At 35.8% G+C, this 14,873-nt stretch overlaps 1 protein-coding gene across 7 annotated transcripts in view; it reads right to left on the bottom strand.

The window, feature by feature from the left end:
• Positions 1 to 14,873, bottom strand: part of LOC138332299 (leucine-rich repeat-containing protein 74B-like) — an 82,660-nt gene that overhangs the window by 53,182 nt on the left and 14,605 nt on the right. Inside the window, exon 1 of one of the 7 annotated variants that reach the window (XM_069280336.1) lies at positions 11,266 to 11,916. The exons of 5 other annotated variants lie outside the window; for them this stretch is intronic. In XM_069280336.1, the coding sequence (XP_069136437.1) occupies positions 11,266 to 11,379 (114 nt within the window). In that variant the 5' untranslated portion in view covers positions 11,380 to 11,916. Of the gene's footprint in view, positions 1 to 6,415; positions 6,625 to 11,265; positions 11,917 to 14,873 lie in introns of those variants that run through there. One more of the 7 variants, XM_069280338.1, reaches the window with a different exon arrangement.

The following is a 14,873-nucleotide window of genomic DNA, read 5'->3' as shown; positions in this document are numbered from 1 at the left end:
CAGGTCTGACTGTAGCCATATTAATGCTATCAGACTTCTATTTCTCCAGAGTAAAAATGTCATACAGGTCTGACTGTCGCCATATTATTTGCTATCAGACTTCTATTTCTCCAGAGTAAAAATGTCATACATGTCTGACTGTAGCCATATTAATGCTATCAGACTTCTATTTCTCCAGAGTAAAAATGTCATACAGGTCTGACTGTCGCCATATTATTTGCTACCAGACTTCTATTTCTCCAGAGTCTTTAAAAATGTCATACAGGTCTGACTGTAGCCATATTAATGCTATCAGACTTCTATTTCTCCAGAGTATAAATGTCATACAGGTCTGACTGTAGCCATATTAATGCTATCAGACTTCTATTTCTCCAGAGTATAAATGTCATACAGGTCTGACTGTCGCCATATTATTTGCTATCAGACTTCTATTTCTCCAGAGTCTTTAAAAATGTCATACAGGTCTGACTGTAGCCATATTAATTCTATCAGACTTCTATTTCTCCAGAGTCTTTAAAAATGTCATACAGGTCTGACTGTAGCCATATTGATGCTATCAGACTTCTATTTCTCCAGAGTAAAAATGTCATACAGGTCTGACTGTAGCCATATTAATGCTATCAGACTTCTATTTCTCCAGAGTAAAAATGTCATACAGGTCTGACTGTAGCCATATTAATGCTATCAGACTTCTATTTCTCCAGAGTAAAAATGTCATACAGGTCTGACTGTCGCCATATTATTTGCTATCAGACTTCTATTTCTCCAGAGTAAAAATGTCATACAGGTCTGACTGTAGCCATATTAATGCTATCAGACTTCTATTTCTCCAGAGTAAAAATGTCATACAGGTCTGACTGTCGCCATATTATTTGCTACCAGACTTCTATTTCTCCAGAGTCTTTAAAAATGTCATACAGGTCTGACTGTAGCCTTATTAATGCTATCAGACTTCTATTTCTCCAGAGTATAAATGTCATACAGGTCTGACTGTAGCCATATTAATGCTATCAGACTTCTATTTCTCCAGAGTATAAATGTCATACAGGTCTGACTGTCGCCATATTATTTGCTATCAGACTTCTATTTCTCCAGAGTCTTTAAAAATGTCATACAGGTCTGACTGTAGCCATATTAATGCTATCAGACTTCTATTTCTCCAGAGTCTTTAAAAATGTCATACAGGTCTGACTGTAGCCATATTGATGCTATCAGACTTCTATTTCTCCAGAGTCTTTAAAAATGTCATACAGGTCTGACTGTAGCCATATTAATGCTATCAGACTTCTATTTCTCCAGAGTCTTTAAAAATGTCATACAGGTCTGACTGTAGCCATATTAATGCTATCAGACTTCTATTTCTCCAGAGTATAAATGTCATACAGGTCTGACTGTAGCCATATTAATGCTATCAGACTTCTATTTCTCCAGAGTCTTTAAAAATGTCATACAGGTCTGACTGTAGCCATATTAATGCTATCAGACTTCTATTTCTCCAGAGTAAAAATGTCATACAGGTCTGACTGTCGCCATATTATTTGCTATCAGACTTCTATTTCTCCAGAGTCTTTAAAAAATGTCATACAGGTCTGACTGTAGCCATATTAATGCTATCAGACTTCTATTTCTCCAGAGTATAAATGTCATACAGGTCTGACTGTAGCCATATTAATGCTATCAGACTTCTATTTCTCCAGAGTATAAATGTCATACAGGTCTGACTGTAGCCATATTAATGCTATCAGACTTCTATTTCTCCAGAGTAAAAATGTCATACAGGTCTGACTGTAGCCATATTAATGCTATCAGACTTCTATTTCTCCAGAGTATAAATGTCATACAGGTCTGACTGTAGCCATATTAATGCTATCAGACTTCTATTTCTCCAGAGTCTTTGAAAATGTCATACAGGTCTGACTGTAGCCATATTAATGCTATCAGACTTCTATTTCTCCAGAGTAAAAATGTCATACAGGTCTGACTGTAGCCATATTATTTGCTATCAGACTTCTATTTCTCCAGAGTAAAAATGTCATACAGGTCTGACTGTAGCCATATTAATGCTATCAGACTTCTATTTCTCCAGAGTAAAAATGTCATACAGGTCTGACTGTAGCCATATTATTTGCTATCAGACTTCTATTTCTCCAGAATCTTTAAAAATGTCATACAGGTCTGACTGTAGCCATATTATTTGCTATCAGACTTCTATTTCTCCAGAATCTTTAAAAATGTCATACAGGTCTGACTGTAGCCATATTATTTGCTATCAGACTTCTATTTCTCCAGAGTCTTTAAAAATGTCATACAGGTCTGACTGTAGCCATATTAATGCTATCAGACTTCTATTTCTCCAGAGTCTTTAAAAATGCCATACAGGTCTGACTGTAGCCATATTAATGCTATCAGACTTCTATTTCTCCAGAGTAAAAATGTCATACAGGTCTGACTGTAGCCATATTAATGCTATCAGACTTCTATTTCTCCAGAGTAAAAATGTCATACAGGTCTGACTGTAGCCATATTAATGCTATCAGACTTCTATTTCTCCAGAGTAAAAATGTCATACAGGTCTGACTGTCGCCATATTATTTGCTATCAGACTTCTATTTCTCCAGAGTAAAAATGTCATACAGGTCTGACTGTAGCCATATTAATGCTATCAGACTTCTATTTCTCCAGAGTAAAAATGTCATACAGGTCTGACTGTCGCCATATTATTTGCTACCAGACTTCTATTTCTCCAGAGTCTTTAAAAATGTCATACAGGTCTGACTGTAGCCATATTAATGCTATCAGACTTCTATTTCTCCAGAGTATAAATGTCATACAGGTCTGACTGTAGCCATATTAATGCTATCAGACTTCTATTTCTCCAGAGTATAAATGTCATACAGGTCTGACTGTCGCCATATTATTTGCTATCAGACTTCTATTTCTCCAGAGTCTTTAAAAATGTCATACAGGTCTGACTGTAGCCATATTAATGCTATCAGACTTCTATTTCTCCAGAGTCTTTAAAAATGTCATACAGGTCTGACTGTAGCCATATTGATGCTATCAGACTTCTATTTCTCCAGAGTCTTTAAAAATGTCATACAGGTCTGACTGTAGCCATATTAATGCTATCAGACTTCTATTTCTCCAGAGTCTTTAAAAATGTCATACAGGTCTGACTGTAGCCATATTAATGCTATCAGACTTCTATTTCTCCAGAGTATAAATGTCATACAGGTCTGACTGTAGCCATATTAATGCTATCAGACTTCTATTTCTCCAGAGTCTTTAAAAATGTCATACAGGTCTGACTGTAGCCATATTAATGCTATCAGACTTCTATTTCTCCAGAGTATAAATGTCATACAGGTCTGACTGTCGCCATGTTATTTGCTATCAGACTTCTATTTCTCCAGAGTCTTTAAAAATGTCATACAGGTCTGACTGTAGCCATATTAATGCTATCAGACTTCTATTTCTCCAGAGTATAAATGTCATACAGGTCTGACTGTAGCCATATTAATGCTATCAGACTTCTATTTCTCCAGAGTAAAAATGTCATACAGGTCTGACTGTAGCCATATTAATGCTATCAGACTTCTATTTCTCCAGAGTAAAAATGTCATACAGGTCTGACTGTCGCCATATTATTTGCTATCAGACTTCTATTTCTCCAGAGTAAAAATGTCATACATGTCTGACTGTAGCCATATTAATGCTATCAGACTTCTATTTCTCCAGAGTAAAAATGTCATACAGGTCTGACTGTCGCCATATTATTTGCTACCAGACTTCTATTTCTCCAGAGTCTTTAAAAATGTCATACAGGTCTGACTGTAGCCATATTAATGCTATCAGACTTCTATTTCTCCAGAGTATAAATGTCATACAGGTCTGACTGTAGCCATATTAATGCTATCAGACTTCTATTTCTCCAGAGTATAAATGTCATACAGGTCTGACTGTCGCCATATTATTTGCTATCAGACTTCTATTTCTCCAGAGTCTTTAAAAATGTCATACAGGTCTGACTGTAGCCATATTAATTCTATCAGACTTCTATTTCTCCAGAGTCTTTAAAAATGTCATACAGGTCTGACTGTAGCCATATTGATGCTATCAGACTTCTATTTCTCCAGAGTCTTTAAAAATGTCATACAGGTCTGACTGTAGCCATATTAATGCTATCAGACTTCTATTTCTCCAGAGTAAAAATGTCATACAGGTCTGACTGTAGCCATATTAATGCTATCAGACTTCTATTTCTCCAGAGTAAAAATGTCATACAGGTCTGACTGTCGCCATATTATTTGCTATCAGACTTCTATTTCTCCAGAGTAAAAATGTCATACAGGTCTGACTGTAGCCATATTAATGCTATCAGACTTCTATTTCTCCAGAGTAAAAATGTCATACAGGTCTGACTGTCGCCATATTATTTGCTACCAGACTTCTATTTCTCCAGAGTCTTTAAAAATGTCATACAGGTCTGACTGTAGCCTTATTAATGCTATCAGACTTCTATTTCTCCAGAGTATAAATGTCATACAGGTCTGACTGTAGCCATATTAATGCTATCAGACTTCTATTTCTCCAGAGTATAAATGTCATACAGGTCTGACTGTCGCCATATTATTTGCTATCAGACTTCTATTTCTCCAGAGTCTTTAAAAATGTCATACAGGTCTGACTGTAGCCATATTAATGCTATCAGACTTCTATTTCTCCAGAGTCTTTAAAAATGTCATACAGGTCTGACTGTAGCCATATTGATGCTATCAGACTTCTATTTCTCCAGAGTCTTTAAAAATGTCATACAGGTCTGACTGTAGCCATATTAATGCTATCAGACTTCTATTTCTCCAGAGTCTTTAAAAATGTCATACAGGTCTGACTGTAGCCATATTAATGCTATCAGACTTCTATTTCTCCAGAGTATAAATGTCATACAGGTCTGACTGTAGCCATATTAATGCTATCAGACTTCTATTTCTCCAGAGTCTTTAAAAATGTCATACAGGTCTGACTGTAGCCATATTAATGCTATCAGACTTCTATTTCTCCAGAGTATAAATGTCATACAGGTCTGACTGTCGCCATGTTATTTGCTATCAGACTTCTATTTCTCCAGAGTCTTTAAAAATGTCATACAGGTCTGACTGTAGCCATATTAATGCTATCAGACTTCTATTTCTCCAGAGTATAAATGTCATACAGGTCTGACTGTAGCCATATTAATGCTATCAGACTTCTATTTCTCCAGAGTATAAATGTCATACAGGTCTGACTGTAGCCATATTAATGCTATCAGACTTCTATTTCTCCAGAGTAAAAATGTCATACAGGTCTGACTGTAGCCATATTAATGCTATCAGACTTCTATTTCTCCAGAGTATAAATGTCATACAGGTCTGACTGTAGCCATATTAATGCTATCAGACTTCTATTTCTCCAGAGTCTTTGAAAATGTCATACAGGTCTGACTGTAGCCATATTAATGCTATCAGACTTCTATTTCTCCAGAGTAAAAATGTCATACAGGTCTGACTGTAGCCATATTATTTGCTATCAGACTTCTATTTCTCCAGAGTAAAAATGTCATACAGGTCTGACTGTAGCCATATTAATGCTATCAGACTTCTATTTCTCCAGAGTAAAAATGTCATACAGGTCTGACTGTAGCCATATTATTTGCTATCAGACTTCTATTTCTCCAGAGTAAAAATGTCATACAGGTCTGACTGTAGCCATATTATTTGCTATCAGACTTCTATTTCTCCAGAATCTTTAAAAATGTCATACAGGTCTGACTGTAGCCATATTATTTGCTATCAGACTTCTATTTCTCCAGAGTAAAAATGTCATACAGGTCTGACTGTAGCCATATTATTTGCTATCAGACTTCTATTTCTCCAGAGTCTTTAAAAATGTCATACAGGTCTGACTGTAGCCATATTAATGCTATCAGACTTCTATTTCTCCAGAGTCTTTAAAAATGCCATACAGGTCTGACTGTAGCCATATTAATGCTATCAGACTTCTATTTCTCCAGAGTAAAAATGTCATACAGGTCTGACTGTAGCCATATTAATGCTTTCAGACTTCTATTTCTCCAGAGTCTTTAAAAATGTCATACAGGTCTGACTGTAGCCATATTAATGCTATCAGACTTCTATTTCTCCAGAGTAAAAATGTCATACAGGTCTGACTGTAGCCATATTAATGCTATCAGACTTCTATTTCTCCAGAGTAAAAATGTCATACAGGTCTGACTGTAGCCATATTAATGCTATCAGACTTCTATTTCTCCAGAGTAAAAATGTCATACAGGTATGCTAATTAACATGGTTTTTTCTGACAATAAAACTGATATTTTTGTTTTAAGTATTTCCTAATTCAGTTTCTATGGTATACTCACTGGAAAGGTAAGCAGTTTGGACAGCCTCTGTTCACGAGTCGCCATTTCGAATATATATATCCCAATTGTATCTCCTGTATTCACTTCTAAGGTATACAACTCTAAACCTTGGTAATAGGCTTCTACAGTTAAAGTGTCTCCTGAAATAAAATCTAAACGTTTTTCACCACTCCATGACCAATTATGTGTGTGTAACAATGCATGTGAAGGTTATAGTATACCATATCATTACCGAGGAAGGGTGATCGGACAGGAGTCTTAAATTGACATCAATCTCCTTTAATAGCGTGACAAACAATTTATTGTGCTTTCTAAGAATGTAAACAGAATAGTGGAGTGAGCTACTTAATTGTGTGACTAACAGATCACACACATAAAATCTGATATGTCTGACGGTGTCACGATTAATAGTCTATCATTTCCAAAGTACTGGTATATCATGGAATTGCTCCCTACCCTCATGACAAAAAATCATCACTATTGATAGCTTGGTCGCTATACGAAGAAGAAGAATTCCAGTTTCAAAATACTAACTGCACCTTAAATCTTTTGGTAGAATTTCACTATTCACGATTTTAACTTTTTCAGAATGTTTTACGTTTCATTTGTTCTTCTTTCTAACATAGACATATGGAAGATCGTATCAGGCATCTATTACATTGTATGAATATTGAAAAAGCACCACAGGAGATCAAAAGGCAAAATTTTATGATATTTAAAAGATCCACATGATATTGATCTGGAGAACAATGTATATTGTATTATCTATGAGATCTATGTTGATATCGACAATACTGATACTCAAGTGTCACCTAACCCATATAAATTAATAAAATATTCATTGAAATATGAAATTGAAACTGGACTTAAATGTTCTCAGTTCTGAAGTCAATCATCATTAAATTTTATTCCTGAATAATATATGGATTTAGCAAATAATTATACAGCAGTTTAGCTGTCAATAGTTATCTGCCTGCAGGATATAAAATAGTCACAAAAGTCTCCGTAAGTTAGTGTATTGAGAAATAATGTCAACAAATTGCAATGTATGTAGGTCATAGGTAATCAATTGTGGCACTACATTTTCCAAAAATCCTCAAAGTTATGAAATATATAACAAGCAGTTACACACAAAGCAGCCACTACTTAAAAAAGATAGTGAACCTGACTTGTTATACACGAATCTGAGTTAAGGAATTAATTCAAATAATTCTCGGCTCAAATACTTTATACATTTCTTACATAAACCCTCTATGACAAAATCCTAAAAATTGTGAAAAATATCACAACCATCATGACCTCGGCAGATATTTCAATTACATTTCAGATTGTAGTTCATGATCACACTGTTAGATTAAATCCTGATAAAATAACATGATTAAACAAACATTTTCACACGTGAATCTATGTATTACTAAGCTTGCCCAGGAGTTGTAAATATCAACAGAATTAATTCGTACTGAATAAACAGGTCAGTATACCAGATTACACAACTTAGCCGAGGATTTGACCATTTACCTCAGTCACACTAATATTAGTCTGGCCCTCTATTGTATCGTACAATTAACTTTTCCAAACATGTATTGGCGGCGACTGAGTGATTGCTTAATCATTAGTGAGGGTTCCCGTAATTGGTAGGTTACTTAAACAAGAGGCCCAATGTGCCTGTTTGGGGCACCTGCATGAACTTCATGTAATTGCATATTTGGGGTTATTTCTGTGAAATTTCATAAAAAAGACATCTCTGAGCTTTAAAGTAGGTGATAAAATAGACATCCCTGACCTTACAAGTAGGTCAATCAAATTATTTAAAATAATTGGTCATCCTTTATTCCACCATGCAACAGGCCTAAAATCAGTTTATGAAATAAAGAAATTGAAGGAATTTCACTGATCCTTTCCATGTTTCATATTTCATGTGATAAGGATATTAGATCAAGGTCATTTGTCTATATTTAATTTTTCACTGCAACCCCACTGTATATATATGTAACGTTACCAAACACAAATTGCGTTGGTCATAGCATGAACTTTCATCTGCTTATTTTGACATCATTATCATTGTGGCATCACAATTGTCGTGCCAGCGATCACGGAAGATGGCTGTTTCGATGTTGATGATGATGAATTGTTTATTCATTAAAGATGCAAATTCTCTTGGAATTTTATTATATTATTGTTATCAAATGTAAATGTAAGCATTGAACTGCATTCAGGTGGCAATGATGGGAGCATGAATGCCAACTGGACAACAGCAATTTCAACATAAAGCGCTAGAGAGCTTCATTAAATTTGCCATTGTACAATTGGCACTTATACTCCCATAATTGTCCCTTGAATGCAGTTCAATGCTTAATTAAACCATAATGCAGACTTTGAGTTATCAGAAGACATTACATTTCTGTATTTTGACTTAACAAATTTGACTGCAACCTTCCTACTATCTAAAATAAACCCAACGGCTTATTATCTTTTCTCTGCTCATGTACCTTTCTTTGAAAAGTTCAAAACAAACATTTGATCACCATACAGGTACATTTTTTCAAACTATCACAGATTAAACTTGAAAGGAGACAATGTTTAAAATCAGAAAAGGGCTATTGAACTCTTGTAAAGTTGGTGGATATATACCAATATTGGTCTACACTCTGGGTACGGGCGAGTCAACAGATCTGGTGTCAATTAGCTACTGAAACATTGAGACTGTACACAGAGTTTGTCTTTGGTTTTAAGAGGTTTACTTACTCACTAGTATATATACCTACAGTACAAATATTGTGTCTATGGTTCACATGCTCACTTGACCTGCTCTGTTCTGTGATTGTATGGAGGATTTCTGAAAGTATTGCCTAAATTGAACAAAACAATGTTGAAATTTTATCATTATCAACATTTGATATTTAATTTATATTAACTGGTTTAGTTTGGCTTTTTTTCTGGTAACTTCTAGCCATGGTTTCTCAGGAATGTACCCACTTTCATTATGGAAGAAAGTACCCTGAAGAAAAATACTGACATTTTTCAATATTTGGCAACTGCCTAGGCCTTTAATAGGGTTTTAACTCACAATTCTGAGGTAGAGGGCTAGTAGTAGAATGTCAGAAACTTTAACAACTAGCTAGGCCACCTTAATTACAAAAGTAACATTGTACTTAGAATCAGATCACTTTATTTTTCTATAGATAAATTACTTTATAATTAAATGTTGTTGTTTTTTTTTCATTTTTATAAAACAAAAAACATTTGAAGGCAAAGATGTTGTTGAAGTTTACCCTTATTTCATTAGTTTTGCTAATTACATCATTTGAGATTTTAAATTCTCCTTGATGTACAAATGGTGGGCTGAAATTAGCCTATAGCAAGTGATTGATGGGAAAATAAGCCAAATTGTCAACTTTTCAATCTACAAGACAATTTCAATATGCTGGTTCATTAATAATTTTTGTTGATCAAATTTAATATTTGAAAATCAAAGTTGATACCTGTGCCTAAATCCCACAAACGGAATCCACAATATTATGAAATATCAATATCTTAACACAAGCTACAATTTTTAATTTTCAGTACAACACATGTTAAAAATCTCGCCTAAAGTTTGCCAATACTACAAGTGTCAACTGAGGTAATCTCAGTCCTATAACAATAATCTTAATTAATTTGTTAAAACCTTAAATAGATTGTTTAACACTTTCACCTGGTGGCAAGTCTTTGTGGTTTATACAATACCCTCAGTTAATGCTATAATCTCGACGTTTACTTACATGTGTTCACAACCTGTCAAATAAGCTACGTATACCACTGAACATTTCATATAATGGTAGGATTGGTGCACAGATCTTCAAGCATGTCTCTATAAAATACACTCTGAATGAAATTTCTGTTTAAAATAAATAGAATGAAGTCTTCTATTGAATAAGTGTTTGTACAGAACGTTTTACACAATTTCAAGTAATCACACACACATGTCATATGATTATATCCAGTTTGTCACAGGCAACTACTCCAAATCCAAAGCAATCATTAGTTTTTACTCTTCCATTGAACAGCTGTTTTTATGCAAACTTTTGTACTAATTAAGAAATTGCACACACACATCATATCATAAGATTTGATTTGTCATGGTACCTTTACACAAAATTAAAACCAACCATTAGTCTTTACTCTTCAATGCAAACATTGGACAACATATAGTTCCCTCACAACTGTTTGGATTTATTTTAAGTCCTATTATTTCCCCTAGAGCCATGTTACAGGCAATTTAAAAATATATCATGTCTAGAAGATATGTCATGTGTAGAAGGTAGAAGATATGTCATGTGTAGAAGGTAGAAGAAAGCCAGAGAACCTGGAGAACAACCACCAACCTACTGTCAGTACCTGGTAACTGATCCAATAGGATTTAAACTCAGAACCCAGAGTTGGAGGGATGGAGGTTATATGTTGGGATATCTTAACCACTTGGTCAATACCGCCTCTATTTTTCAAGTGTCTAAAATATCACTTCTTTGTTGACCTGTATAATGAATTATTCTCATTAAAAAATCAGTTTTCATTTTATTAGAGACTTTTAAACATTACTTTATATCAAATCCAGGTTAAGAAATATTATGTAACTCAATGTAGCTCATATTAGCAGAGCGCTCTAAAGTGTTCACAAGGTCTTTATTTCAGTCTAGCATTTTTCCTGCTCCTCCTTGGTACAATTATACCTTCTACCATTGTAAGAAATAAATTAAAACTTGTACCTACAGACAACCTGAAGTCTATCCCTCAGGTATCTGCTTTTTCGCTTAGCTTCAATAAAGTTTCCTTATTTCATCAATTAAACATGTGACTGCCATGTGACTTACCAGTAAAACATTGTTTTGGTCCACCTCTGTCTCATACCCGAGGTCATCTACACAAGGGGGGTCACCCAAAATGTCTGACCCTTCATCTTCAAGACGGGTAAGTAACCAGTCCATCCTGTTACTCTCCGAGAGTTAATCCTAACGTCTGAACACAGCACTCTGTTAATGGATTTCCAAATGGTGGTAACTTTGACTTCTCTTGTATTCAAGCTGAGAATCCTACTCCAATTTCTCTTCTAGTTTATACAAGAGGAGATTTTAATTTACAGCTGGCAAAAGCACGTTTTACACCAACATTGTAAACTTTTACATAATTTGCACCAATAATTTTTTTCCCAAAAGGTAGGATACATACAATAACAAATTTTCTATTTTCAATCCACAGGAAAAGTTTTGAACACAATTTAGACTGACGTTTCCTCCTTTTGCCACTCAATCCACCGAAAAAATTTGGTGACAACTTGTGATTCCTATAACATTATCCCAAGCTATCAATACACAGCGTGTACCATTTTATCTTTTAAACGAACATGACATGGTTGTCATCCTTGTCGTACAGGATCCACCTGTCCACGTCTTGGCCTTATCAGGGACTGTGGGAGCCACCAAAGCTACCTAAGATTACACGGTACTATAAGTACGGATTAGTATAGGTCTAGTGCACGGGTCACTCGCTCGGCTACTCGATCGGCTCACCCGCTCCACTCACACCTGATTTATCAAACAGCCATTCAAATCTCAATCTCGGCCTGTTTAAACATTTTTATATGCATTAAACACTAAAATTAAGATATAAAATTTGTTTATGAGAAATTAAAAAGTACTGTAAATAAAAATGTGAGCCATGTAGTTTAAAATGGGTTTGAAAGGACAGGGTCTTAGATCAGTGAAACTTGTGTTCAAGCTTTGTGGGATTAGAAATTAGGCACAAAAGGTTTCCTTTCACGCTTCTTTGAAGTGTAATTGAATTATATCGTAGATTGCTTGTGACATCACAGATTTATTACTGATTGTCCTCTCACTTTGTGTGTATAATGGTTTAAACTCAGAGGTAAGAATCTCTGGGAAAATCAACAATTAGTTCTTTCCTATAAATACAGGCTGGATCTCGTTAGTATTAATTTACAGCATGTGCCCCTCAATAGGGTTGTAATGATCAGGGATTATCACAGTACCATTTCGTCAGACTTGATCGTTAAGGCCTTTTTCTATGAAATCCAAAAAAGTCTACTTATTCATGTCATTAATATTTCATTAAACCAAGGTTCCCTCTACAGTTCATTAAACCAAGGTTCCCTCTACAGTTCATTAAACCAAGGTTCCCTCTACAGTTCATTAAACCAAGGTTCCCTCTACAGTTCATTAAACCAAGGTTCCCTCTACAGTTCATTAAACCAAGGTTCCCTCTACAGTTCATTAAACCAAGGTTCCCTCTACAGTTCATTAAACCAAGGTTCCCTCACTTCATTAAACCAAGGTTCCCTCTACAGTTCATTAAACCAAGGTTCCTCTATTAAAACCAAGGTTCCCTCTACAGTTCATTAAACCAAGGTTCCCTCTACAGTTCATTAAACCAAGGTTCCCTCTACAGTTCATTAAACCAAGGTTCCCTCTACAGTTCATTAAACCAAGGTTCCCTCTACAGTTCATTAAACCAAGGTTCCCTCTACAGTTCATTAAACCAAGGTTCCCTCTACAGTTCATTAAACCAAGGTTCCCTCTACAGTTCATTAAACCAAGGTTCCCTCTACAGTTCATTAAACCAAGGTTCCCTCTACAGTTCATTAAACCAAGGTTCCCTCTACAGTTCATTAAACCAAGGTTCCCTCTACAGTTCATTAAACCAAGGTTCCCTCTACAGTTCATTAAACCAAGGTTCCCTCTACAGTTCATTAAACCAAGGTTCCCTCTACAGTTCATTAAACCAAGGTTCCCTCTACAGTTCATTAAACCAAGGTTCCCTCTACAGTTCATTAAACCAAGGTTCCCTCTACAGTTCATTAAACCAAGGTTCCCTCTACAGTTCATTAAACCAAGGTTCCCTCTACAGTTCATTAAACCAAGGTTCCCTCTACAGTTCATTAAACCAAGGTTCCCTCTACAGTTCATTACCAAGTTCCTCTACAGTTCATTAAACCAAGGTTCCCTCTACAGTTCATTAAACCAAGGTTCCCTCTACAGTTCATTAAACCAAGGTTCCCTCTACAGTTCATTAACCAAGGTTCCCTCTACAGTTCATTAAACCAAGGTTCCCTCTACAGTTCATTAAACCAGGTTCCTCTACAGTTCATTAAACCAAGGTTCCCTCTACAGTTTCATTAAACCAAGGTTCCCTCTACAGTTCATTAAACCAAGGTTCCCTCTACAGTTCATTAAACCAAGGTTCCCTCTACAGTTCATTAAACCAAGGTTCCCTCTACAGTTCATTAAACCAAGGTTCCCTCTACAGTTCATTAAACCAAGGTTCCCTCTACAGTTCATTAAACCAAGGTTCCCTCTACAGTCTTAACCAAGGTTCCCTTACAGTTCATTAAACCAAGGTTCCCTCTACAGTTCATTAAACCAAGGTTCCCTCTACAGTTCATTAAAACCAAGGTTCCCTCTACAGTTCATTAAACCAAGGTTCCCTCTACAGTTCATTAAACCAGGTTCCTCTACAGTAAACAGGTTCTCTAAGTTCATAAAGGTTCCCTCTACAGTTCATTAAACAAGGTTCCTCTCATTCATTAAACCAAGGTTCCCTCTACAGTTCATTAAACCAAGGTTCCCTCTACAGTTCATTAAACCAAGGTTCCCTCTACAGTTCATTAAACCAAGGTTCCCTCTACAGTTCATATTAAACCAAGGTTCCCTCTACAGTATCAAGTTCCTCTACATTAAAACCAAGGTTCCCTCTACAGTTCATTAAACCAAGGTTCCCTCTACAGTTCATTAACCAAGGTTCCCTCTACAGTTCATTAAACCAAGGTTCCCTCTACAGTTCATTAAACAAGGTTCCCTCTACAGTTTCATAAACCAAGGTTCCCTCTACAGTTCAGTTCATAAACCAAGGTTCCCTCTACAGTTCATTAAACCAAGGTTCCCTCTACAGTTCATTAAACCAAGGTTCCCTCTACAGTTTCATTAAACCAAGGTTCCCTCTTACAGTTCATTAAACCAAGGTTCCCTCTACAGTTCATTAACAGGTTCCCTATTAAACCAAGGTTCCCTCTACAGTTCATTAGTTCATTAAACCAAGGTTCCCTCTACAGTTCATTAAACCAAGGTTCCCTCTACAGTTCATTAAACCAAGGTTCCCTCTACAGTTCATTTAAACCAAGGTTCCCTCTACATTCATTAAACCAAGGTTCCTCTACAGGTTCCCTCTACATTTCATTAAACCAAGGTTCCCTCTACAGTTCATTATACCAAGGTTCCCTCTACAGTTCATTAAACCAAGGTTCCCTCTACAGTTCATTAAACCAAGGTTCCCTCTACAGTTCTAATAACACACATTTTTTTGTTATATTTGTAGAAGAACAGGGAAAATCACACATGTGATTCCTGTCGAATGCCCCAACCAGGAATCGAACCCGGGTCTCCAGTGTGAAAAACTTCGGCTCTATCAA

The sequence above is a fragment of the Argopecten irradians genome, chromosome 9, assembly GCF_041381155.1.
Source record: "Argopecten irradians isolate NY chromosome 9, Ai_NY, whole genome shotgun sequence".
Lineage (NCBI taxonomy): Eukaryota > Metazoa > Mollusca > Bivalvia > Pectinida > Pectinidae > Argopecten > Argopecten irradians.
Note: the sequence above shows the minus strand (reverse complement) of the source record. Positions and strands in the feature narration are given on the sequence as shown.